The following is a 25043-nucleotide window of genomic DNA, read 5'->3' on the forward strand; positions in this document are numbered from 1 at the left end:
GCCGTCACGGGAAGCGCCGCACGGCCCCGCCCCGCGCTCCCAGCGTGCCCCGCGCCGCACTACAGGCCCCAGCGTGTCCCGCGTGCCCAGCCGCGGGCGCCGTGCGGGACCGGAGCGGGAGTTCCCCCGGGCTGCGGAGAGCCGTGTGTGCGGGGCTGTGCTGGCCGTGTGCTCTCCCTGCCCTGCTCCCTGCTTCCCAGAGCGCCAACTGCCGCTGGATCTGCCTGCCGGCGAGGTCTTTAAATCCGTGTCGCGGTGCGACGGGCGGAGGCGTTACAGGTGCCCGTCCGGCCGCGGCTCGCGGAGCCCGAGCGCGGCTCTCGGACTGTAACGATGTCCCTGCAGGGGTTTGGCATCGGCATCGCCGACAGCTGCCCCCACCGGGATTAAACTTCGGGTTTCGCGGGAGCGCCGCCGGAGCAGCGGGAGCGGCCCCACGTGAGCGCGCGTGTGCCGTGCGGCGCTGTGGCCGCCGCAGCCTTCACAGTGCCGTCATCTCCGGGCTGGAGCGGACGGGAGGATCCCGGTTGGTCCCCCGCGCCTTCCCGCGCTCGGGGCCGGGATGGGCCGGGCCGGGATGGGAAAGGGGCGCGCGCTGGGGCGCGGGGCGGGGCGCGGGCGGGGCGCGCGCCGCACTTTGGCGCCAACTGCACGGGTCGGGGCGGGCCCTGCGCACGTGACGGCGGCGAACGCGCCGCGCGGCTGCGCCCGTTGGCTGCGGCGGCCCCTGGGCCCGCCCCGGTCCGGCCTGCGACACCCGCGGCGGCGGCGGCTCTGCCCGTGCCCCGATCCGGCTCTGCCCGTGCCCCTGACCGGTGAGTGCTCTGGCCCTGCCTACCCAGGTCCACCGCACGGATCAGCACGGCACTGCTCTCCCCGGGCTGTGCCGAACCGGTCCCCCCCGGCACAGCCTGCCCGGCCCGGTCCGGCCCGCCGGCCGCTGCGGGAGCCGCCATCGGCGGCGCTCCCGCCTTGACCGCCGAGAGGTTCGGAGCGTCTCCGCTGCGGTGAGAACGGGGGCGGGCGGGAGCCCCTTCCAGCCCGTGTAGGGAGAGCAAGGCCTGGGCAGTGAGCAAGGGCCGCTGCCTCTAAACTGGCTGGCTGCTGCTCAGCGCTGCTCCGCGCCTCTGCCTGTCCCCCCTTAACCTGTCCCATCCTCGCCTTAGCCTGTCGTCTCCCCCTTCCCCCTTAGCATGTCGTGCCCCCTCCCCCCCCGCCTTAGCCTGTCGTCCCCCCCCCCCCCCCCGCCTTAGCCTGTCGTCCTCCCCCTCCCCCTTAGCCTGTGCCCCCCCCCCCTTAGCCTGTCTTCCTCCCCCCCCCCCCCTTAGCCTCTCCCCCCCCCCCCCCAGCCTGTCCTGTCCCCTCACTGCCCTTAGGTTGTCCCCCCAAGCCTGCCTCCTCTGCCAGCTCCCTCTGCTCCTTTCTGCTTTGACTGATGTTATCAGATACGGGGGAAGCTGCTCTTAAATGGTCAGTAGAGAAGAAATCAGAATTATTAATTCAGTTTACTTTGACTGCTTAGTATGCAGAATCAGGTAACCTGTTCATCGAATGCAGTGCTTCTTTTCGTATCAAATTTTCTTTGTAAGAGCTCTAAGGTACAGCTAAATGTCTTCAGAATGCTTATTTAGAGAGCAGATAATTTTGTACTTTTCTTGAAAAGTGCATTTTTTTGTGTTGATATAAGAGTTTTCTCTTTCTATTTTTGGATTTCATTGAAGAAGGGCCACAGGCAGCTCAGGTGTAAATCACTTATTTCAAGATGCTTCTGGTTTATGTTGTTGTTCTAAAATTGCCAATTAATTGGTTTTCTTTGCTCTGATATTTCACTCCTAGATGGGGAAGCCATAAGGGAGTTTGTATCATGGCAGCGGGTAAGGATGGACTGGCACTGTTAGATGTCTGCTACAGTGGTAAGATGTGTTAATTACTCTCTGGATTGCAGGGAATCAAGGCAAGCAGACTTATCAAAATACACAGGTCCAAAAATAACTTAGGAAACAGATTTCAATTTGGGACAAATACTGATGAGCTTCAACTGTAATTAAATGTCTGTAGCTCAGAATCATTGTAAGCCACATCCCATTAGTTTGTATTTAAAACTGTGTACCGTGCATTTCTGGAATGTTTTGAGGGAGTGTCTGGAACTGTTCTCTCCCCTGTGTTTCCTGATGTGTAAGTTGCTCTTTGCTATACCTTAGTGAAGTTTCCATATGAACAGTTAGGGGAATGGCTCTTTTGTGACCAATGTAGTATCTGCTGTAGTACCTGTAATTAAGGTGCTCCAGCTCCAAACCTGGTTGATTTGTCATGTATTTGTGAGATTCTGAGCCTCAGAAGGACTGTCAGTATTGTTATATTTCTTCATAGAAATAATGTGTGTTGCAGAACCGAAGGTGTTCACATAGAGGAGACAAGAGTGATAAGAGACATTGGAGAAAGACATGAAGAGACTGAGGAGATTTAGATTAAAATAGGTTTACAGAACCAGTTAGTGTGTGAGTAGATGGCAATCCTAAAGCAAATTATTTGAATTATGATACAAACTGCTATAGTACTTTGTGTTTATAGGAAATGCTCCTTTTAACAGGAGTGGTTTTATCATAGCAATTTTTTCATTTTTGGTTTTGAGTTGTATAGCTTTTGTATTCAGTGTAGTCTAGAAAACAATTTAAAATTTAGATTGTTTACTTAATTTATAATTTTAAAATTTATTTGTACCTAAAGGTATATAATTTACTTTGTGCACAGTTATCGTACTATTTAGGAACTGATCTTATAAGATTGTCTTTGCTTTCTGATAACTAAAGATCTTTTCTCTGCAGGATAAAAATTCCCTGATCTTTTGCTAGTCTGTGCTATTACTTTTACTGTTCTCTACTGCTCTAGGATCACAGCTGTGCTTCATGGGAAAGGTAGAGGTTGGACTTTACTAAATGATTACTTTGGCTTTTTTTTTTTCTTTCCACTGCTTTAACTGAAGCTTCCCCCTTCAAGGAAGGTGATGACAACTCAGTGGATATCTATGATGGCTTGGACAGCAGTTTGTTGGTTTCTGGTAGGTTGAGTGTGTCTTGCTGCATTATGGAGTCTCTGCTTCTTAGGCTGATTTCAAGTAAAACAACATTTAGCTTTAGCTTTGAGGTACTTCTTTAAATTCAAAACACATTTGTTAGACTGTATAAATGCAACAGAGAATTCTTAAATCTATCAGTTGAATGAATGAGAGACAGTTTTCCTGTGATACTGGCTGTTTTAAGAGACTCGAGAATATAAAGAGGTACAGAGAATTCTTAACTGTTCTATCTGTGCCTTGATGCATTTTACCTTGGAGGAAGCACATTTATTTTGTGTTTTTTGAAGCTTCTGTACCAGAACCAGCAGTCACTGATCACTAAATTTCCAGTGAGAGATCTAAACCATACTTTTTGTGTGATACAGTATGTTCAGGAGATCCTTTTAACCTGTCACTTTCCAAGTAATTTGACATGCTAATTTCACTTCTGAGCAACTGTCTCAAGAAATCTCAGTGCACATTATTGCAACATATGTCACAAGCATGCAATAGTTCTTTAGTTTGTGTGGTTTTACCTTATAAGTACAAAAAGTAAAAGCAAAGTGCTCAGAAAGTGTAGACATTGTACACAATGCAGTATAGCTAGAAAATACCTGTTTCCTTACATAATTGATTTTTCTTGTTCAGACAATTTTGCGCCAAAGTCTACACCATCTAGAAACAGCTTAAATTTATTTGATGAGGTATTAATTGAAGAAGGGACTGCAAAGAAAGCATCCTACAATGAGGTATGTATTAATGCGAAGAATAATTCTGGGTTTTTCTTTGTTCCAAATTTTCTTTTGTAAAGTGCAGAAAATGTTATTAGCATGATCACATTGTTGGTAAAATAGGCCAATTGTTTTTAAATAAGTAAAAACCAGAGTGTGCTAATAAACTGTTATGTCAATAATTTCATTAGAATAAGTGACTCTGCCACTCTGTGACATGGTCTGTTATCACTTTGAATGCAGTTTGTGTATCAGGCACATTATAGGAAAATGTATTGTAACTTCTGTCTAGTCAAGTATCTGTTCAGATGTCTGATACAAAGCTGGTCTTGACATTTTGCCCAGCAAATTTTACCAGAGTAAAGCACGTAGGTTGTGGATTTCTCTCATGTTAAATTCTGTCCTTGAGACTAAAGACAGCCATGCAGTGGGTAACTGCTTCCAGCACATCAGCACAACCCTTACTTCTGTGGCACCACCTGTCCTGAACATTATGACACATGGAAACAACGTTAAAAAGACAGGACATCCACATATGTTGGAAGAAGCAGGAGCAAAACCTCTAGAAGTCTGCTGAGTGGTGTCACTTTGAAAGTTTGAGAGCAGTTGACTGTTTGAATGGAAAGTTGTCCATTCATCTGTGAAAGATTTGCCCCTACCTAGTTTTAAAGAACTCATGCAAAATTAATTTTATTTAATTTTGTGATCTTAATAAGATCATGCCCTTTGCAGTCTTTTTGCAGTCCAAGTTTGTTTGTAGTAGCTTTTTGTTGTGTTTTTCCTTATCTGTTTTGTGTTACATAAAATCTGACAAGCAAGTCCCCATCTGTTTGGCTCTCAGAACTCTTGGTCCTTGATAATTGTGTCTTCAATTTCACGATAATATGGCTTCCTGTTATTTTTCATTACTGTTAGGCAAGCACACATACATTTCCTCTTACCTGACTGTTTGTGGTGCTTTGGAGACTTGTATGTTTACCAGTTGGAGCATATTGAAGCCTTTTGTTTTAATATGGCTTTAATATGTTACTTTGGGGGAAAACAGTAATATACACTACTGTGTTAACTAACTATAAATCTAGAGAAGGAAGTTTTCTCTATAATTAACATTTTCTGCACTTTTGTGATGTGATTTCTTCTCTCTCTGACAGTTGCAGGCAGAATATCGAAAATGTCAGCAGCAAATTAAAGAGTTGTTGAAGAAATTTAAAGAAATACAGGCACAGGTATTGTAGTTCAAAGGGAAACATTGTCAAGATTTATATAAAGAAAATGGAATGTTGTTTTGGGAAGGCAATTTCATATGCTCTCCAGACTTGATCCATTATGGGGTTTGTAGGGTGTTCTGTAGGTGCCAGGAACTTGGTCTGCCTAGGATGGTTGCTGGGATAGCCTGCTGACAAAATCAGTAGGTACTTTGTTTCATAATGTCATATGCAGTAATACTTGATTTGCTTAAAAACTGTCTTCTGTCTTACTTAGAAAACAAGCATGTCAGATGGATAGTTGTCAGAAAGGTACCCAGTATTCTTGGGGTTTTAATGCACCAGGGAGAGTGTTGCAAAGGTTCTTCAGATGTCATTAGAGCTGGAAGAGGATGTCTGTGTTGCTTTGAACACAGTGCCATTTTGCTAAGTCTGAACTGCTCTTCAGCTTGAGCTACTGATCCCCTTCTGTGCCATTCTGTAGAGAGAATTATTTGGGGCAGTTCTGCAGTGTACTGTACTGCATATTACAGGTAAATCCCAAAGGTTCTGTGCTTTGTAATGGCAAGCAGCTGCTGCCCTTTGACACTTCTGGATTGTTTTCTGCAAAACCTGTCTGCTTTTCTGAGCAGGCCATGCAAAGGACAATTATCAGGAGAAAGAACTATCTCCAGGATTGACAGTGAGGGTTCTGGAACATCCTATCTAGAAATTTTATAATAATAGAGCACCCAAAGTTGGTTTTGATACCTTGAAAGAAATGCTCTTGCACTCTTTCTCTGAAAGTGTTGTTTAAAAGCTACATCTTTCCTTTGACACAGTAGCCAAGAAAGAAATAAATGTGTAACAGAATGAAGCAAAGGGGTGGTTTATAATTTTTTAGCTCTGTGGTGACTTGGTTTGTGGCACATTTCAGTTTTGTTAAACTGCATGCTTAAAACATTTTAAATAATTACCAGGAACACAAACGTGAGCATAAAAGTGAGTGATGTTAAAAACACCAAATTCTTTGGATCTCAGTAATTCTGATTTCTCTGAGTTTGTACATGTTGTGCTGTCAGTTTGCAAGTGATGGGATGCTTTTCTAGTGGTTGTCTTGCACTGTTTTCCTTATGTTTGGATACCCAAGATAATTCTTGGTTTTTCTCTCTCTCTTGCTTCTGTTCTCTATACATTTAAAATAGAATGTCTTTCTCCAGAATGAAAACCAAGCTCTCAAAAAAAATATTTCAGCCCTTATCAAAACAGCAAGAGTGGAAATTAACCGTAAGGATGAAGAAATCAGTAATCTCCATAAAAGGTACAAATAGGCAGTGGAATAATTGTCTGATCATGTTTATATACTTGTTAGAAATTTTTGTGTGTATTTTAAGAAAAATTAATGAAAAAAATCATTCTCAGTAAATAATGGTGTGATTTAGAAACGGTAAAGTGAGAGGAATTATGTAAGGATCTTCTTTGCCTGATGAGGTCTTTGGTTTATTATAAGAAACGGAAAAGGAAACCAAAGTTTTGACCATTTGTACAAATTTTGGTTTGTTTCTTTTTGTTTAATTGCCTGTTCATCTAACAGTGTGCATGTTTCAAAGCAGACATGATATTACCCAGTTCAGCTTCAAAATTAGTCTGTTTTATGGCCTCAGACATGAATTCCATGAAATTTTTCAGACAACAAATGAAAGTAAATAGATTGTATAATGTTTTCATGACAAGAGATGAAATCGCTGTCTCCAGTGGTGGGGGGAATCACAACTAGAGAATTCTTGGTTATTTCTGTGTACTACTAATCTTACAGCAAGGACTTGAAAACAGTCAAGTATGGATGGGAAAGTAACTGAGAGTGTGGTTTCTGAACCACGTGAAACCAGAGCAGGGGGCCAAGATTCAGGACTCACCGCTCGTCACAAATCACCTTGTGTGACATCAGCCACATCATTGTTATGTTTGTATTTTAGTTGGACCATCTGATATTTTTTTGCACCAAAAGGTGTCATAAAGAAGGGTCATTTGACATTTACTGTGCTAAACACAGTATGGATATTAACTATGCAATTTTTTTTTTCTAAATACAGAAAATTACCAGACACTGTCTGATGGAGTTCAAAAGGTTTTAACGTGTGTAATTCTGTCAAGTGATTGGCTTTGACACAATAGCTGTCATTTTCACACCCTTGAGTGCAGTATTCTGAATTTTCAATTAAAATGTTGGAAAAATATTTAATTGTTTTGAATGTTTGACCTCATTAAAATACTTTGCAAGCTCCATTGCAATACCATCTGAAGGTGATGAAAGTTTATGAACAAGATATTCAATGTAGTTATTTGAGAAGCATCCATCATGGAAAATTGTGGGCAAAGTGGCACTCTTAGAAATGTGCCATATCTGCTGCATGGTTTATAATGAATTAGCTTGTCTTAAGCAATGCACCCATCTGTAAAGACTATTTCAAAGTTAATATCTCTGCAGGAATTGTTTGTGCTTATGTCAAAAAAACCCCCAAACCCCCAACAATAAAAACCCCCAAACCAGATGAACTCCACTTGGATACAGTTACATTAATCACACATGGATGTAGATTTAATAGCTAGCCTGAAGCACAGCAAAAAGTTGTCAGTATCAATGAAACAGATCTAAGAAGAGGTTTTGTATTACAACAGCTGCAATTTTGTTCGGGTTCAACATTCAGTTCACATCACAATCTCACACTTTTGAAGCAGAGCCAGTTTAATAAGCTATTTGTTTTAAATTTAAATATATTGGCCCATGGGAAGTGTTCAGTTTTATAAAGCAAAATCAACTATATTTTGTATTGGAGAAAAATAGTGAATTATTTTGTACTTGAATTGATTCCTTACAACTGGACACTGAATCATCACAGAATTTTGGGCCAAAACTAAATGTCTCTGTAGCAGCCACTTCATCCTTGACTCTAAAATGGAGCCAGACCTTTATTGGTTTGCTGCCATCATTTGTTGGTGTGATTTCTATTTCCTTTTGTATGGATAAGATACAGTCATTCCTTCTATATAGTGGAGAGTATATAAGAAGATTGACATTGTCATGTTATTTTTTAATGAAATGTTTTGTTGAATATGGTAGAAAAGTGTCTGTTTCTTTTTTGGATTTTGTTGTGTTGGGTTTTAGTTTTTTTAATAGTATACTAACTGATGCATTTTATCAGTAAGGAGTAGGAGTTTAGCCATACAGGCTACGTGTGCCCTTCTGAAACTGAATTTCTTTTTTTAATTTTTAGTATGATGACCTTTCAGCAGTAGCATGTGGCCCTGATGAGGCTGGATTATCATAATTTACTACTTGTTTTCTGTAGCTTGCACCAACTTCCAAACATGGTAGTTTATTTGCTTATTGAGTAAACACAGTCACATTATACCTATTCTTTTGGTTGCCAGTTTAACAAATAGTAAACTATTCAACTGCTGGATTTTATGTTGTTGTTGTTGATATTATTATTGTTGTTGTTGTTGTTGTTGTTGTTATTGTTACTATTTTACGTCACTAATTTTGTAAAGAACAGCTATTTTTTTTCCTGGGGAGAAGCTCTTTGTAATGCTGGATAATGAAATAGTGATTAGAATTACTGAAGTGGCTAGTTAGACACAATACAGTATTTTCCCACAAATCTTGCTTGATCTTTCTTTTTCTTTAGAAAAAATTCCTTTAGAAAATACGTGTATAAATTGGTTTTTTTTGTTGTGTGCTGATGAAAGTTATTAAACGTCTTTTTTTATTCCACATTTTTTTCTGAATTGAAACTGGAAGAGTTAACAATTGTTACAGATATATGGATTCATTGCAGTTCAGCTTTAGTTATGTTTAAATAAATTTGAAAATAACATAAATAACTTTTTTTCTAAACAGACTATCAGAATTTCCCAATCACCGAAGTATGTTTACCAGAGCACACCTTCCAGAATCAGCTAAAACAAAGGATTCCAAATTCAAACCTCCTGATTCCAGTGACAGTATAAAGATGGAACACAGACTGCAAAATGACTGTTCAAAAGATGCATACCACAGTTACTCAGCTCATAACACAGACACTGGGAAGTCTGGCTCTGAAAAAAGAAACACTCCGTATTTGCCCAGGTACCCTCCTGAAGAGCTCTGCAGTGATGGCACTCATACATGTCCACTGAGCTATGACCCTGCTTCCAACACAGATAACAGAAAGGAAAGAAAAGAAATTAAAAGTAATGAACAGTGCAGTAGGGGAAATGTCACCAAATACAAAAGAGAAGTATATCAGACCACTGGAAATGATGGTGACAGTGAAGAGGCGAATTCAGATCCTCACCAGAAGCTGAAAACCCTTCCAGAGAAGGCTAGTAAAAATGAGTTGCAGGAAAAAAGTCAGAGCATGAAACTTAAATGCAGTCCAAGTGTAGAAAGAAGAGTAGAAAGAGGTGTTTCTTCCTGTGAGAAACAAACAGCTGGCAAAGACAGATTTCAAACAAGAGGTGAATTGTATGCTTATGAGAGATTACCAAATGCATTAATAAAAGACATTAAAACACATGAGGAAGGTGAAAAGCACGGGGGCCTAAAAAATAAACCAAATGAAAAGCTGCAAGAACATCCAAGGAGATCTGGAAGGGGAAGCAGTCCACGCTTGAAGAATGAACATTCAAAGAGTCTTCATGAATCACGTAAATGTCACGTGGAAGAGTCTAGAAATGTAAAACATATTGACAGCAAGAGAGACAGGGGAACAGATGATCATATCTCTCGAGAAGGAAAGACTTCACCTTCTACTTTGAACAGCAGAGAGCATAAATACGCACACTTGAAGGAAAGCAGCAGTAGATATGAATGGGAAACAGCACATTCGAAATCAGAAAGACACAGGACCGAAGAGAAAAGGAAAAGAGAGGATCAGGATGAAAATAGACATTTTAGAAATAAAAAAAAACTTGCAAAAGAATTTTCTCAACAGTCTGTAAAAGACTCCAAGAAAGACACAGATGTTACAAGAAGTGAGAGAAACAAATTCTGTAAGCTGAAAGAAACAAAGAAAGTAACAAAGAGCTTAAAAGCCCGTAAAGTTCCCAAAACTAAACGTAAACACACTGGGACAAAAAACAAAGACTTAAAACTTAGCTTTATGGAAAAACTAAATTTAATTCTTTCTCCTACTAAGAAACAATGTCTCTCTGCAACAAATGGACTTAAAAGACCTTCCCAAAAGGCCACTGACGAGGCAGGAACAGAGCTCACTCTGCAAGCAGAACTCTTGGATTCTGCCCACACTTTAGACTGTGGTCCCACAAAGCAAACTCATTCCACAGTACAAGTTCTGGACACTGAAGCTCAGAGCAACATGGAACTAGCACTGCCTGTTTTTGTCAGCTGTGAAAGTAAAACCTTGAAAGTAGCAGCAGCAGATCCAGCACAGTCTGAAGTGCTGCCAGCAGTGGCAGCTGATGAACTGCTCTCAGGAACTTTGCCAGAAGCTGAAGTGGGTCATGTACAGCCCCAGGCCTTACCAGGAGCAGTAGAGGTGCTGGTTCCTGGTGAGGTGCAGGCTGACATGTCAGAAGCTGCAGAGGTTTGTGATCTGGTTGAATCGGAAGCCTCAGTGACAGCAGTGGCAGTCACGGGGCTGAACCACCTTGAATCTTTGCCGCTGGAGGTGACAGAGTGTGAAAACTTACCTGGGACAGTGGATTTGATGCAGGATGATAATGAAGCAGCAGCAGAAATGGCACAACTTGAACCGGCCAGTGAAAGTGTGGGAGCCCTTCCAGAGTCAGCAGCAGAGAAGAAAGAGGAAGATGGAATAAGGCTAACTGCTGACATAGAAAGCTCTGCAGGCCAATGTGGCTCTCAAAATCTTACCTTAGATGACTCAGAAGCCAGAAGTGACCTGGAGTCCTCTGCTGTTGCAGATGGTATTAATGAAACAAAACCAGGCTCTTTAATGGAAGTAATGAGGGACAATGATAATTTGGCTGCAGAGACTGTTACATATCCCATTGAGGAAAAGGGTATCTGTGAAATGAGTATGAGTACATCTCAGTCACTGGACAGAACTATGCTAACTGATAAGGATGAACCACTAGTTGACCAGAATGCTTGTGATGTAGAGCCAGACCTAACTCACACCAGTACAGCAACAGCTTCTTCTCTCAGTGGTGAAATGTATACTATAAATAAAGAAAAAGAAACCAACCGAGTTCCTGTTGATGATGACAGCTCGATACTGAGCATTGATCTCAATCACTTGAGGTATATTCCAAAGGCAATCAGCCCACTGAACAGTCCAATGCGCCCTTTGGCTAAAGCGCTGAAGATGGAAAGTCCCTGTAAAGGCCTTGCGAAGACTTACAACAAAGGTATTTAGTATGTATGCTAATTTCCACATAAAGGCTTAGAAGCTCCACTCAGGGAAAGCAGAAATTACTTCTTTTAACTATTTTCTCACGAGTATAAATTGCTGCTTCTTAAGCTGTGTGTCTCAGCGGTCCTTTTTGTTTCTAGTGGAACTGTTTAACCCTGCAGCCAGGATTGTAGCCATTTGAATATTTGAGCTGTGTAAATTGGAGCTGGTCACTACTGGCAGATGACTGGTTGAAATAAGAGTTTTGTATTATTAAAAAATGCATGTAGGTTTCTCAATTGTGCCTAGTTTCAAGTAGATGTCATTAAGTTTTTCTCTGAAATTGTGGAGGCAAAAGTTACTTAGGATCATATGCCTGGAAGTATTTGTGAGAAACCTAACGAGAGTTCTTGAGAGTTAATTTCTGAGCTAAGAGAACGCTGTGCTCTACATCTGAATTATTTTCAGTGTGAATTTTCATATATATGTAATTTTGTGCTTGTGAACCAGTCAGTGGGGAAAGTAATGGAACAAATAGAGCATTAGGTTTTGTCATTAATGAAAAGCTAACTTGCAAAAAACATGTCAGGGAGGTATAATAAAATGACAGCATTCACAGGAAGAGAAATAGGTGACCCAAAGTTTAAATTTTGGGTTGTATGAATTTAGGTCTCCCTTATAATGTCCTGCTGCGACTGAAAAAAAATGTCTTGGAAGTTTAGATTTCTTACTAGAATAGAAATGGTAGGATGGTATTAAAATCTGTTTTCGTGTGTTTCAGAGCATAATCCTTTACAGGTTTATTAAAACATTAGTGGTAATTTGTTCTCATTTTGGTTTTTTGTGAAACTCTTAAAAGAAAAGCCACCTATTGTATGTAAGTGTTAGTCCATAATTATGTGACAATTACAATTTAGCTTGTGCAGTGTTCAGAGAATTTGTTAAATTGAAAGAAATTCAAAACTGGAAACTGCTATATTTTTCTGGTTTTGATGGATGTAATTGTGTAATAGTTCATGTGTTTGGTGAAATGTTGAGGTCCTTTGAAGTTCAAAATTTGCTTAAAATAAACCTTGATTTGCCCTTTAAACCTAAATAAAAAAACCTCTTAAACTAGCAGCTGCTGAAGCAAACCATCCAAACTTGTTGTAGCTCAAACTTCCTGCCAGTTTCAAACAATTTTGAACAGTCAGTTTACAGAAGAGAATCTTCCAGGTTTTTCTGAAAAATAACTGTTTATAATTGCATTCTTTATGGTGATTCACAAATTGTTTTCCTTTTATAGATTTAATCCCTGAAAATACAGTTGTCATCTGTCCATCAAAGAATTTGTCAAAGGAGGTAAACAAAGAAAACCAAAAGCCAGCTAGCATGTCTGATGAACACTTAGAGATGGAGTCTCACCTAAGTATCTCTTCAGATGAACTAGAAGAAGGAGAGATCATAAGTAGCGATGAAGAAAAATCTAAACCAGAACGAGGCTCTGAAAATACAGAAAAGTCAAGACCAAAAGCTTCTTCTGAGACACGAAATCCGACCAGGAGTCCACAGAATCAAAATAGCAAAACTGTGCGTTGCAGTGAAGATAATGGAAAATGTGTTTCTGTGAAAGTAAGCACACGGAAGAATAGAGAGAGGCATAAAAGTCAGACTTTCCGATCTTCAAAGGATATGAAGAAGAACAAAACTGTGAGCATTGCTTGTCTTGAAAAAATAGTTAATGTTATTGTTGAACCTTCAAATATACAAGAAATCATGCAGATGCTAAGAGCTGTACGGAAACAGATGAGGAAAAGTTACATGAAGTTCAAGGTACACTTCCCAGTTCAGCATTTTCACAGAATTATAGAATCTGGGATCATAAATTTTACAGCATTAATAAGATACTTGAACTTTTCTAAGATGTGTACGTTAGGTGATACATTGAAATTGAGTATCTGTGATATTATAGAGTCCAAACTTAAAAAAGTTAAAAAGAATGCAATAGTGGACCGTCTGTTTGAACAGCAAGTATCAGATATGAAAAAGCAGTTGTGGAAATTTGTAGATGAACAGCTTGATTCCTTATTTGAAAAGATAAGGAGAATTATAATAAAGCTATGTGATGTGAGAAATGGCAGTGAGGAGGGAATGTTCGAAAGGGCAGGAAAGCAAAACCACAAGATCGGTCATAAAAATGATGTTCAGAGATCTAGAAAAAAGTCCCTGAAACCCAGTTCTCAAAAGCCTGAAAAGCAGATTTTGGATTATCAACAAGCTAAGTGTCACCATGAGAAGAATAAAACAGGTGCACCAAAAACTGCCTTTACAAAATGTCTTAACTCCATTGATAACACAAGGAATTCTCAAACAAAAGTGAACCTCTCTAAGGAAAATAATTTGCAAGGCACTCTTAGTCCATTGAAGTGTGTAAAATACGAAAAGGAAGGATTCCAGCAATCCAGAGATGCTCACAAGTCTGATCTTGGTTATGAGCTTCTCACAGAACAACAAGCATCCAGTCTTACATTTAATCTTGTAAGTGATGCTCAGATGGGTGAAATTTTCAAAAGCTTATTACAAGGTTCTGATCTCTTGGAAAAAAATGGCGTCAATATCAGCAGAAATGAATGTGAATTCAGGACTCCAGAAAAAGAATTTTTAGACAGTCACAGATGCAGAAGTAATACCATAGAACTAGGGCAGGAGGTTGCTCTAAAGGAGGCCTGTGTGGAATCTAAACCAGAAGAGGATATCAACTGGTCTGTTGTTTCACCTGTAAGAACTCCCTTGTTAGCAGCTAGGGTTCAGATGCCTGTTGATCCAGATGTGCTGGATGAGAGCTGTATGTTTGAAGTTTCTACAAACACCATTTCATGCAAAGAAGATGAATGCAATTTACAGAAGAATAAATCCTGTATTTCTTCTATCCTCCTTGAAGATTTGGCTGTTTCCTTGACTATTCCATCACCTTTGAAATCAGATGCTCACCTCAGCTTCCTAAAACCTGAGAATAATTCTGGCTCAACTCCCGAGTGTGTTGTCAGCGCACATTACAGTGAAGATGCACTTCTTGGGGAAGAGGATGCCACTGAACAAGACATTCATTTGGCCTTAGAATCTGATAACTCAAGCAGTAAATCAAGTTGTTCGTCATCATGGACAAGTCGGCCTGTTGCTCCTGGTTTTCAGTGTCGCCCCAGCCTACCAATGCAAGCGGTGATCATGGAGAAATCCAATGATCACTTCATTGTGAAGATAAGGCGTGCAATGCCATCTGCACTGCCAGCATCTGACCACATGACTTCAGTGAAAGAGGCACAGGCATTCTCAGCAAAGATTGGGAAGGAAGAAATGAGAACTGGAGGAAAAGAAAAGAGCAGTCAGAGTGCCACAGCAGCCACTGTGAAAGAAACTCTCAAACCAGGTCTGGTTGAGATGGATCAGTTGCCTCATGTCAGGGCTGAACAAGAACAAAATTGTGCCTTACCTCAGGCTCTGAAGGAGTCACATAATAGTACTGGAAAGGAAGAAACTATTAGATTGCTTGGACACTGTAGAAAACCTTCAAACACAGAGAGCCGTGACACTGAAAGCTCAGATAAAAGCTCTGAGCAATCTGAGGCACACAAGTTGAAAGTATCTGAAAATGTAAATGAAATGCGAGGTAGATCTCAAGCTGCTTCTCCTGCCGGATGTAGCACAAAATCGTGCATAGATTTAAGAGATGATACTGTCAGTGGAACTTCATGTCATGCAGTGGAATTCAGAGCAGATAACAGGACACAGGAAACTTCCACAGGAAACACGGAAGTCAGTGATAAAAAAGAACTGAAAGAGTGCTTTGATGCATATATAGATTTAACAGAAGAGCTTTCCAGTGCGACTGTAGCAAGTGAATGTAAGCTTGAAACAAAACCCACTTCAAAGACTGATGGAGGGTGCCAGATAAATACAGATGATAAAACTAGTAAAAAGAGGAAAAAGGAGACTGTGGAAGAGAATTCCAACCCAAAAAGGCAACGAAAAGAAACTGAATCAGCAGGTGAGGGGAGCGATGAAAGTAATGTCAAGCCTGAAGATACAAATTCTGCAGGCAAACAATGTTCCTATAAGAAGAATGAGCTGCAGCAGAACAAAGACTCTGCTCCTTTGGCTTCATCTCCATCTTTACCTAGCCTCTATGCCAAAAACATCATTAAAAAGAAGGGAGAAGTAGTAGTTTCCTGGACGAGGTAATTTCCCATTTGATCTATTTGATTGGGTTTGGGTTTTTTTAAACGTGGTGATACACTGGGAAGAGAGAAGAAAAGGCTACTTAGCTGATGACTGAAGTTACTCAGTGGCTCTATATCCTGCTGTAAATAGAGTGGGAACCTTCTGTCTGTGCTGGATGGCTCTGTGAGATTAATGTCCATCACTTACCCTGATCTCAAAGCAAGTGTCTTTGCTTTTCTATTTAAAGCTTATGTGCCTTAACAAGTAGCAAGGGCCTCCTGTATTGCACTGTCTATACTTTTTATTTCCCCTGCCCAAATTTTTTGCAGTCCAAAAGTTCCAGCCAAGCTTGGTAGGGGATGGAGGTCTTTGATGTTCCTCCAAGACCTGGAATATTGGTGACTGCTAAAGAAGAGCAGATAAAGATATTCCCCACTTAGAAGACATGAGAGGAAATAGTTTTTTGTTTTGGGGTCTAGGCTGCTCAATCTGCAGAAATGTATCAGTCAACAATTCAACCCATATGTTCCAATTAGCAGGATGTGGGTGACAAATGAGATGACTGTATGTGTTGAAAATACATGCAAAATTATTGTGATGTGTTCTTATTTTTAGGAAACTATAGTTGGCAGGTTTTGCTGTTCTTGCTACAACTCTATACAATCAACACTTTATAAAGGGCTTCTAAAATTTTTAGAACAGATTTTTCTAAACTATAATTCAGATATAAAATAAGTTTCTAGGTAGCATTTTGAAAGAAAATCAATTCCATCATGGGAAGAAAGACAGCAAAAGCTAATACAATTTTTTCACATGCAAACCAGTGAGGTAGGAAGAGACAGTTTATAGTTTTACTTATGAATGTGACTAGGTATTCAGTGTCACAGGTTTTGTCTATCTTAGAACAATACCTAAAAAAAAGACATTTATTTAAATAACTAGTCATTACATTTTTCTTTGAAATGGAAGAAATTAAATACAATTTATTGGAATAGGACAGGTTTCAACCAAATATAATGGCTTTATATACATTTTGCTTAAATTCATTAGTGAGACACAACAAATCGGTGGCACACATTAAAGAATTGACTCCTGGTTCTCTATTTTCACATGCTCTGAGTGTATTTGTTACAGTAAGCCACTTACAGAAGTCAAACACCTCTCTGGTTAATCTTTGAAGGGCAGTGGGCCGTAGGTGAAAGCTGCTGTTTCACCTTGCAAGTCCACCTGGAACTACTGACTCCCATTGAATATGAGTTCCTTTCAGTTTAAGTTTAGATGTCTACTTTAGAAGTTAAAAGTCCTTGACTTTGGTTTGGGGATAACTATATTGTAATAATCCTGCCCTTCCTAATAAGGGAGTATGTTCTCCACTATCACTTGTTTGTACTAACTCTGTTACTCTGTGCTGATAGAGGAGAGGATCCTTCATAAATTCATTGCTACTGTTTGAAATCATGTTCTGTGGTTTGGAAATACTCAAAACTTTTATGTATCATTTTGTTTGTCTGCATGTACACAGCTATGAGTATCAATATTTTAAAATTGCCTTTTTGCTGTAGAAACGATGACCGAGAAATTTTACTGGAATGTCAGAGAAAAGGACCATCAAGCAAAACCTTTATTTCCTTGGCCACCAGGCTGAACAAAAGCCCAAGTCAGGTAGGTGATATTGTTCTTATATTTGATAATAGCAATGTTCCTACATTTACAATTGCAAAAATCTCTGAAGATGTTCCACAAATTTGGAGTTGTCTTTTCCTCATGTCTTTTGTTGAGGGGATCTTGGAAAAAAAAGAATCTTAGATTCTCCCAGTTGTGCATTTATGCCACTCTTCCCACTTAGCCATTTGGTGAATAGTCAGTATGCTATAGCAATATGCATACAACAATAAGAAATATCAACCTAGAGTTTAGTGAATTCTCTACATAAGGTATAGCTATGCTAAACAAAAAGGTGTTTGACTCTCATCTACGGACCATTTTTGTAAAATCCTTAGTAGGAAGATTGCTCCATGATGAGCCAAAAATGCCTGAAACAACAGTTGTACAAGAGGGTAGAAAATAATCAATAAACTGTGCTTTTTGTGGAGCACAAAATAATCTTCTGTCGTTACATTTGAATCTTGGACATAGTTATATCTGACAAAATTCAAGACTAATTGAGGCTTTAATTTTTTTTTTCCTTCTTCTTACAGGGAAACCTGTGTTAAACCAGTAGTTAGTCTCCAGGTTAATCACAGACAGCTAGAGCCATTTCAGATGTCAAAGGTATAAGAGTGCTTCTAGATCCAGTTGATCTGTTCATGGTGCTCCTAAAATTCTCCTACTAAAATGTATTGGAAAGAAATGAAATAGTGATTGTCTTCAAAAACTTTATGCTGTCAGATGAATCTCTCTTGGTGGATATGGAAATCTGGGGCCTTAATGGTATATGTTCTTTTTTTTGTCTCCATTAGGTTTCAGTAAGATTCAAGCAGTTAATGAAGCTGTTCAAGAAATGCACGAGCAAGTAAACTCACACCAAGTTGCTTCATGATTACTGGGCTTACTTGCTGTTACCTGCGATGATGGACCATAACCACTGCATTCATGTGATGGGATTACTGGCAGTACCCAAGCCAGGATACTAAGTTTGGTAGATCTGATGCACTATTTTTTACTTGTCCATGTTTCCTCTGACATTATTTAACAGAGTAACACAAAGGGAACTTTACAAACAAAGCGGTTGGGAGAGAGTGGGCTTGTACAAATGGAGCAGTATCATTTCAAGGAGGTGACATCTCCTGTTGGTTAAAGGTGTTGTGTAAGCAGAGACAAGGGTGTGCAGTCAAGTCAAAGTGCTGGCTCTTGCTTTGATTGCCAGGAGTACTTCACTGGTGATGTCAAAACTGTGATCTTAAAAAATAAGAGTGGGTTTGAATCTAGTTGGTAGATAATCCTGGAAAATTGCAGGTGTGTCATCTTGGTTACCTTGGAATTAATTTTAAGAAGTGAGGCCTTTTTCTTTTAAAATAAGGCAGGACAATGATAAAAAATAATTCCAAAAGCTGCTTATCTAGTAATTGAATTCTGATACTCAGGAATAGGTGGGTCTTGCTGCTTTTCCTTAACAAACATTTGTGACAGTTGTTTATGTTAGAGAGATTTAAATCTAACTGATTCTGTTGTCAGAATAGTCAGTTTGCAGAGTAGCATAAATGTTATTTTGTATCAATGCTACACTGCAAAGGCCATTATGTTTTTCTCCAAATTACATCTGGGAGACATATTTAATTTAGGTATTCAACATAATAAGCATTCTGTTTTATTTTTTAAAATATTAAAAATTGAGAAGCGATTTTCTTTTAAAAATTAATTTAAAAACAGACCTTTACGGTTTTATACAGTGTGACTTTATACTTACTTACCAGGAGTAAAACTTCTGTAAAAACAAGCAGTTCCAAAAGCTTGTCAACTTGGCATGTTTTGACAGGAATTGTATCTATCTTTACAAATTGTTTAGTGCATTAGAATTTCATTATGTTCTATTTTAAAGAGCTTTTTATAACTGTTTCCTGTTCTACAAGAACATACATAAAGAGTGTGCGTGTGTGTATACATACATAGATATATATATGTGTGTGTATACACACACCTATATACAGCTCATACATATTGCTGTTTTATCCCAAATTTTTTTTAAAAAATTCTTTTTTCTTCTCCCTGAGAAACATTCCTGGAAATTGCAAAGGTGTTTCTTTTATAAATTCATTTATTTTTGAGGTTTTATTCTTTATTGGGGATCAGAATTGCTGTAGTCGTTACTTGGTCAGAGCATCTGCTAAGTTTAGTTAGACTTCATTTAAGAGCCTCACCTAAGTGCATTGCCTTTCAATTTGGATTGAATTGGCTCTTTTTCAGAGTCCAATGACCATTTCTTCAGTGTCAGCATGTTATTTTTGCTCCCTCTCCAACTAATGGGACAGACTTTTCTCTCTAATAAACTGTCAGGTAATTTGTCAGTGATGTTGTCACTGACTCTTTCTGGAGTATTGTAAATGTGACCTGTGGAATGGATCGTTATGCTGCCAAGCAGTGCATTGTCCTCATTTCAGGCAGTGCACTGGAAATTGTTAGAAGGAATGGCTTGAGTAGGTGATGATGTCAGTTCTGGCCGTCTTCCTTCTTCTTACGTGCTTGCTTCTCAAACATTTGGTTTTGATGATCAAATCTCACCTTCCGTGCTATGCTGGCAGTGCCTGGTGATTTCAGTGGAGATTGGTGCACCTACTCATGCTTATTCTTCACAAACATTTCCAACAATTGTTTATTAATCGGAGATTAAAGGTAGCTGAAACTGTTTGCAGAGTACTGTTCATATTAGTGGAAAAGTTGGGCTCTACTAAGAGTTCTCCTTCAACCATATCCTTAAGAGATCAACATGTGCACAGTACTGAAGGCACTGAGGGAAGGCACTTCTCTCCACTTAAGTGCTTCCTCTCTGTCTCTAAAAAGCAGGCAGTATTTTATTACAAAGTTTTATTCCTTGTGTGTGTTTACTTACTTTCATATCTGTATAGGTTTGACTGTTTTGAGTCTGACTTGGATTCCTTTTTTTGTAAAGTATCACACTTGTTTAATGTTCTATCTATTGTAACTATGTGTACAGGTTCCTACATGGTCATGTAAAATATCTGAAGATTGTATATATATAAATATATGTATAAAAATAGAAAGTTTTGTTTAGCCAAAGATGATTTTTTTATCTATATAAAACTACAGGTTTATTTTGTATAAACTAAATAGTTTGCTTACTGTAAGAGCAATGCAAAAAATAAAACTGTAAAACTCACACATTCTTGTTGAACAAAGGTTGGTTTGGGGTGGTTTTCTACCATTGTTTGTAATTTATTTCTTCAATATCATTTTTGATACATATAGGCACAATGTACTATATGTAAATCTACAGTCTTCTTTGTGGAACCTCAGGTAAATGAAACTATTTTCTATAACTGTTGGCTGTTGGCTTGACAACTACACATGCTGTGAAGCAGCATTAAAATTTACTTTTGTTAGTTTGTATAAATGAGTAGCTATGTTGATGTTCTGCCCAATAAATATGAAACTCAGCAGCTGCTCCTCTGGCGTAATTACTGCTCTGAATACTTACTGCTTGTTTCTTAGTGGGTGCAACTGGATCAGCAATTAGACAATTTCACAAATTACATAAAACCTTTAAGCTACTTAAAAATTAGAACCTACAGCTTTAATCGTTTTTTCTGGAAACATTTAGTTGAGTATTATGAAGGAGAAAGACCTTTTTGTATTTAAGGCCTTTCAGTGGAAAAGTGTAACTGGTGCCCCTTTGAGAGTCTTACTCCACCTTGCTAGTGAAGAATAGGTCTGCTTCTATTCAACACACATTACAGGATTCCATTTAAAAACTCTTGAAGAATGTGAATTTTCAAAAATTTTCCAGAATGGAAATTCAGAGAGTGGGGCTTATAGATTGTGGTCTTTGATAATTAGCCCTGTCCAAAACTGCAGCTATCCTTGCTAGTTTAGACAGCAGCATGGAGCAGGGCAGGTTGCAGTAGCTCTGGATGTGAGCAGCCAAGTGTAGTGCTGAGGCTGCAAAGATGTCCCTGGTCTGTTTAATAAGGGAGCTCCTGTGAAAGGTAACTTACCCCAGAAGGAGCAAGTCAGTATTGGGTAGTAACTGTAATGTTTATCTGTAGTAAAACGGAAAAAGGGGCACGGTCAAGCAAGGTGACTTTTAAAAGCCAAGGGGTTTCTAGACAGGTTACACTGTTCATGGAGTGGTTTAGTAGGCTAAAGGTAAAATTCTGTAGTCTCATCCTGGCATTTCAATATGCCTATACCTGAATTACTTTGTCTACAGCCTGTTTTCTAGCTTGCTGTTCCACATCCATTGGCTTCAGAATTTTGTGATGGGTTCACTGGGAAAGCAGAAGCATATACACTTTGAGGTGTTTTTGACCCTGTCCTGTTAGCTGTTGTGAATGTCAGAATAGGAATGTATTGGTACAAAGAAGTGCTACTGCCTGTGTTACGAGATTACTGTTGGTTCCTACATATATCCTTTTCTGGTTTTCAAACGCGTGAATCCCTGACAATACCAAAATCTGCAGTGCTATAAAAAGTGTGTTTGGACCTAATATTTTAAGAGCTTCTTTTGTACTAGCTGCCACACAATTTTGAGTCACAGAATATTGTGAATTGGAAGGGACCCACAAGGGTACAACTCCCAGCCCTGCACAGGACAGACCCAAGACCCCCACCATGTGGCTGAGAGCATTGTCCAAATGCTTCTTGAACTCTCCCAGGCTTAGTGGTGTGACCACTTCCCTGGGGAGCCTGTTCCAGTGCCCAACTAACCCTCTGGGTGAAGAACCTTTCCCTAATAATCTAAACCTCCCCTGACACAGCTTCGTGCCATTTTCTCAGGTCCGCACAGTGAAGAGATCCATACCTGCCTCTCTGCTTCCCCTTGTGAGGAAGATGTAGACTGAACAAAGTGACCTTAGCCACTCTATAAGGCTTCCCCTCCCCACCCTTCACCATCTTCATTGCCCACCTTTGGACACCAACAACTTAATATCTTATTTTGTAGCACCCAAAACTGCACTAAATATTCAAGGTGAGGCTTCCCCAGTGGAGAGCAGAGCAGAGCAGGACAATCCCCTCGACTGGCTGGCACTGCTGTGCCTGATGCCCCCCAGGACATGGTTGGCCCTCCTAGCTGCCAGGGCACTGCTGACTCGTTCAACTTGCCATCGACCAGGACCCCCAGGTCCCTGTCTGTGGGGCTGCTCTCCAACTGCTTGTTTCCAGTCTGTATGTACACCCTGGGTTGCCCCATCCCAGCTGCAGAATCCTGCTGTCACAGGCAAGACAGAGTAAATGCCCCATACTGGATTTGTATACTGGGGTTTATTGAAGAACCAGCAAGCTTAGAGCTTTCACTCACCTTGGTTGTTATCAGTTCCTGCTCCAGCACTATATTCCCTGGGTCTCCACTTTCCATATGGGAGGACAAGGTCAGACATAAAGATGTGCTGGTTCCCACTGTGCTACTGCTCACTGTTGCCTATTCCAGGCGCCACTGGCCAAGGTCCCATCTCTCTGAGCTGCAGAGTATTCCCGCCCAGCATATCCACACATGCTGCCTGCTGGCATTCACATTGTAAGCTGATTTCATCTATGGCAGATGCTTATAGCAAGAGAGCTTGTATGAGCAGTTCTTTAACAACACTGTTCTGCTGCTAAAGCAGAAACACAGCAAATGGTCCCTGAGCAACCCACTGTGACCTCCCCTGTCCTCTGAGAAAACCAAAATCTTAAACCAGATTGCTTCAAGGGCAGTGAGGTAGCCAGCCTGTGGTTCTGGTGTTGTGACCTGCTGAGGGGAAGAGGTGGGACAGAAATGTGCTGGGATCAGAATAAGCTGCTTCTGCAGTGAGTGACAGAGGACGTTCTCTGACAGCATGAACATGTCACAGGTACTGCCGCTCTTGCCCATATCTCAAGTTTTCGCAGTGAGCAGAGATGAAAAGAGTGTTCCTGAGAAACACTTAGATGCTATGGAAGCTGCTGGAGATTCCAGGTCAACACTTTCTGGTGAGGCAGCACAGAACACCCAGGCCTGAGTCAAAGGTCTGAGACAGCTGAAGGATCAAGAAAAGGCCTTAGGGACTTGGTGACCAGATTTGGAAAAAAAGGGGCATGAAAATAAAATGACAATGACAGGTACATGAGAGTATATGGATAAGAAAGGTTTGTGGAGGTCTGGGTGTCTCAGATGAATATTTACATGTCTCTCAGGAGTAGAAGGTGTAGCCCTACTGCCCCTAAAGCATTTGTAATGTGGGGAAAACCCACAAATCTTCTGTATCAGAGTGAGGCTAGAGGAAAGATGTACCATCTGCATCTGCTGCAGGGCAAGACTCTGAAGGCACATTCAAACAGGGCTTCCAGGGAGACCAGTACAACTTGTCTGAGAGAGAAAGATGAGATGATACATCAATCAGAGATAATTCCAAAGAAGGAGTGGGGCTACTGTCATTTGAGAACTGGACATTGGTTAGTGAGACGGGAATACCTTTAGGAAGAAGAGTCTGAAATGAAATCGGTCATGTGCCTTATAAGATGGAAGAAAAGGGCCAGAAGTTCCAGAGCAGGAGAAGAAAAAATGAATATTTGGAATTTCCATAATGTTTAGACCTGGGCAAGACTAGGCAGCAGGAGCTCTTAGTATCAGAACCTCAGCTCTTGTGGTCCTAATTTCTCACAAAGTCCTATTTTGGCTTCTCACTTCCTTTTTTAAGTCTTGTCCCTCACAGATACCAGTTCTCAATGGGCTTGGGGTGGCTCTCTAATCCTGGTGAAGAAGGGTTAATGTGCTGAAAACATGTGTTTCTAACTGAAGCCTTCAGTCTCAGTTCCTGTGGCCTCCATTTCCAAAGACTCAGTCTAACATATCCTAAATTAACTCACCAGGCAACAGAGGATGAAATCGGACATGACCGATCAATCCTTGAGCATTGATTCAAAGCAAAACTAATGGAATGTAAAGAAAATGTAAGACTCTGATGTACTGTAAAGGCTGAGTATTTAGTCGTTTAACAAAATAAGATTTCATTTGGGAGCCAGATGGGGGTGTGAAGTTTGAAGAACTGACTAAAACAAGGCACAGGGACTTTACAAACTACTGCCATAGAGATTGAGCCTTCGGGGCATGGCTTTGTTAGATGCCTCTGACTAAAATAATTGCACGATAATTTTGGCTAGAGGCACCATCCAATCATCTGACGATTTTTAAACTGTGCATGAATAGTTTAGATGGACCAATTTTGGCATCCAGCTACATAGAACTGAGAAGTGCAACATCTGTGTTTTGGCTGTTGGGGAAAAAAAAAATGTCCTAGTACTATCGAAGAAACGTCTCTGAGGCACAACAAGCAGTGTTACATGCTCCTTCTGCAATGCTCCAAGAGACTAACCAAGGGCTTTCTCCTAAGGTAAGTGGCAAAAAAATAATTCTTCCTAGGGCAGTACAGAGCAGACAGGTCCTGGTCAGACTTGAAGCAATGTAAATTAAACCCTTGAGTATTTGCATCTTAACATTTAACTATTTTCTGACAAGAACTCTAAGGTTTAACTCTGCTTTTTCAAACTACAGCTGATGAAAACCTAGCATAAATTTAGTATAGAAGTGAATAGTGCCAAATAATCAGATGAATTTAGAAGAACTAATGAAATCAAATAAAGAAACTTTTTCCAAGTAATGTGGTGGACTTGCACCTTGTTCTAACTGATTACATGGATCATTTTTTATTGTTTGAAATAACCATATAAAAATACTTGGGCAGACACAAAAGTCATCAGATGGTATAGTGGGAAATGTCCCAGGTATGTACTATCTATCCTAAATTTTGTATATTTCTAGTCTAGAAGGCTACTAGTCTAGAATAGGCTGTAGTACTAGAATACTAGAAATTCTAGTTTACCAATA

At 40.2% G+C, this 25043-nt stretch overlaps 1 protein-coding gene across 4 annotated transcripts; it reads left to right on the forward strand.

Annotated features, from left to right (window-relative positions):
* Positions 1–63: 63 nt before the first annotated feature.
* CASP8AP2 (caspase 8 associated protein 2) lies at positions 64–20637 on the forward strand. Of its 4 annotated transcripts, none has more exons than XM_071548756.1 (10): positions 64–526; positions 1837–1913; positions 2984–3058; positions 3704–3804; positions 4938–5012; positions 6176–6291; positions 8872–11345; positions 12615–15543; positions 17089–17188; positions 17986–20637. In XM_071548756.1, exons 2-10 carry the CDS (start codon positions 1865–1867, stop codon positions 18040–18042), a joined length of 5976 nt encoding a protein of 1991 aa, XP_071404857.1. In that variant the 5' UTR covers positions 64–526; positions 1837–1864; the 3' UTR covers positions 18043–20637. The 4 variants fall into 4 exon arrangements, with proteins under 4 accessions (XP_071404857.1, XP_071404859.1, XP_071404856.1 ...); XM_071548758.1 differs by having other exon boundaries at positions 522–526; positions 1837–1874; XM_071548755.1 differs by lacking the exon at positions 64–526 and adding an exon at positions 537–815.
* The last annotated feature ends 4406 nt before the right edge of the window (positions 20638–25043 follow it).

The sequence above is a fragment of the Pithys albifrons genome, chromosome 2 (genome assembly GCF_047495875.1).
Source record: "Pithys albifrons albifrons isolate INPA30051 chromosome 2, PitAlb_v1, whole genome shotgun sequence".
NCBI classification, from domain to species: Eukaryota; Metazoa; Chordata; class Aves; order Passeriformes; family Thamnophilidae; genus Pithys; species Pithys albifrons.

Excerpts from the sequence above, each read along its gene's own strand:
- CASP8AP2 (XM_071548756.1), top strand. The coding sequence starts at position 1,865 with ATGGCAGCGGGTAAGGATGGACTGGCACTGTTAGATGTCTGCTACAGT. Across the intron at positions 5,013-6,175 it reads TTAAAGAAATACAGGCACAG|AATGTCTTTCTCCAGAATGA; the intron begins GTATTGTAGTTC and ends CATTTAAAATAG. Across the intron at positions 11,346-12,614 it reads TGCGAAGACTTACAACAAAG|ATTTAATCCCTGAAAATACA; the intron begins GTATTTAGTATG and ends TTCCTTTTATAG.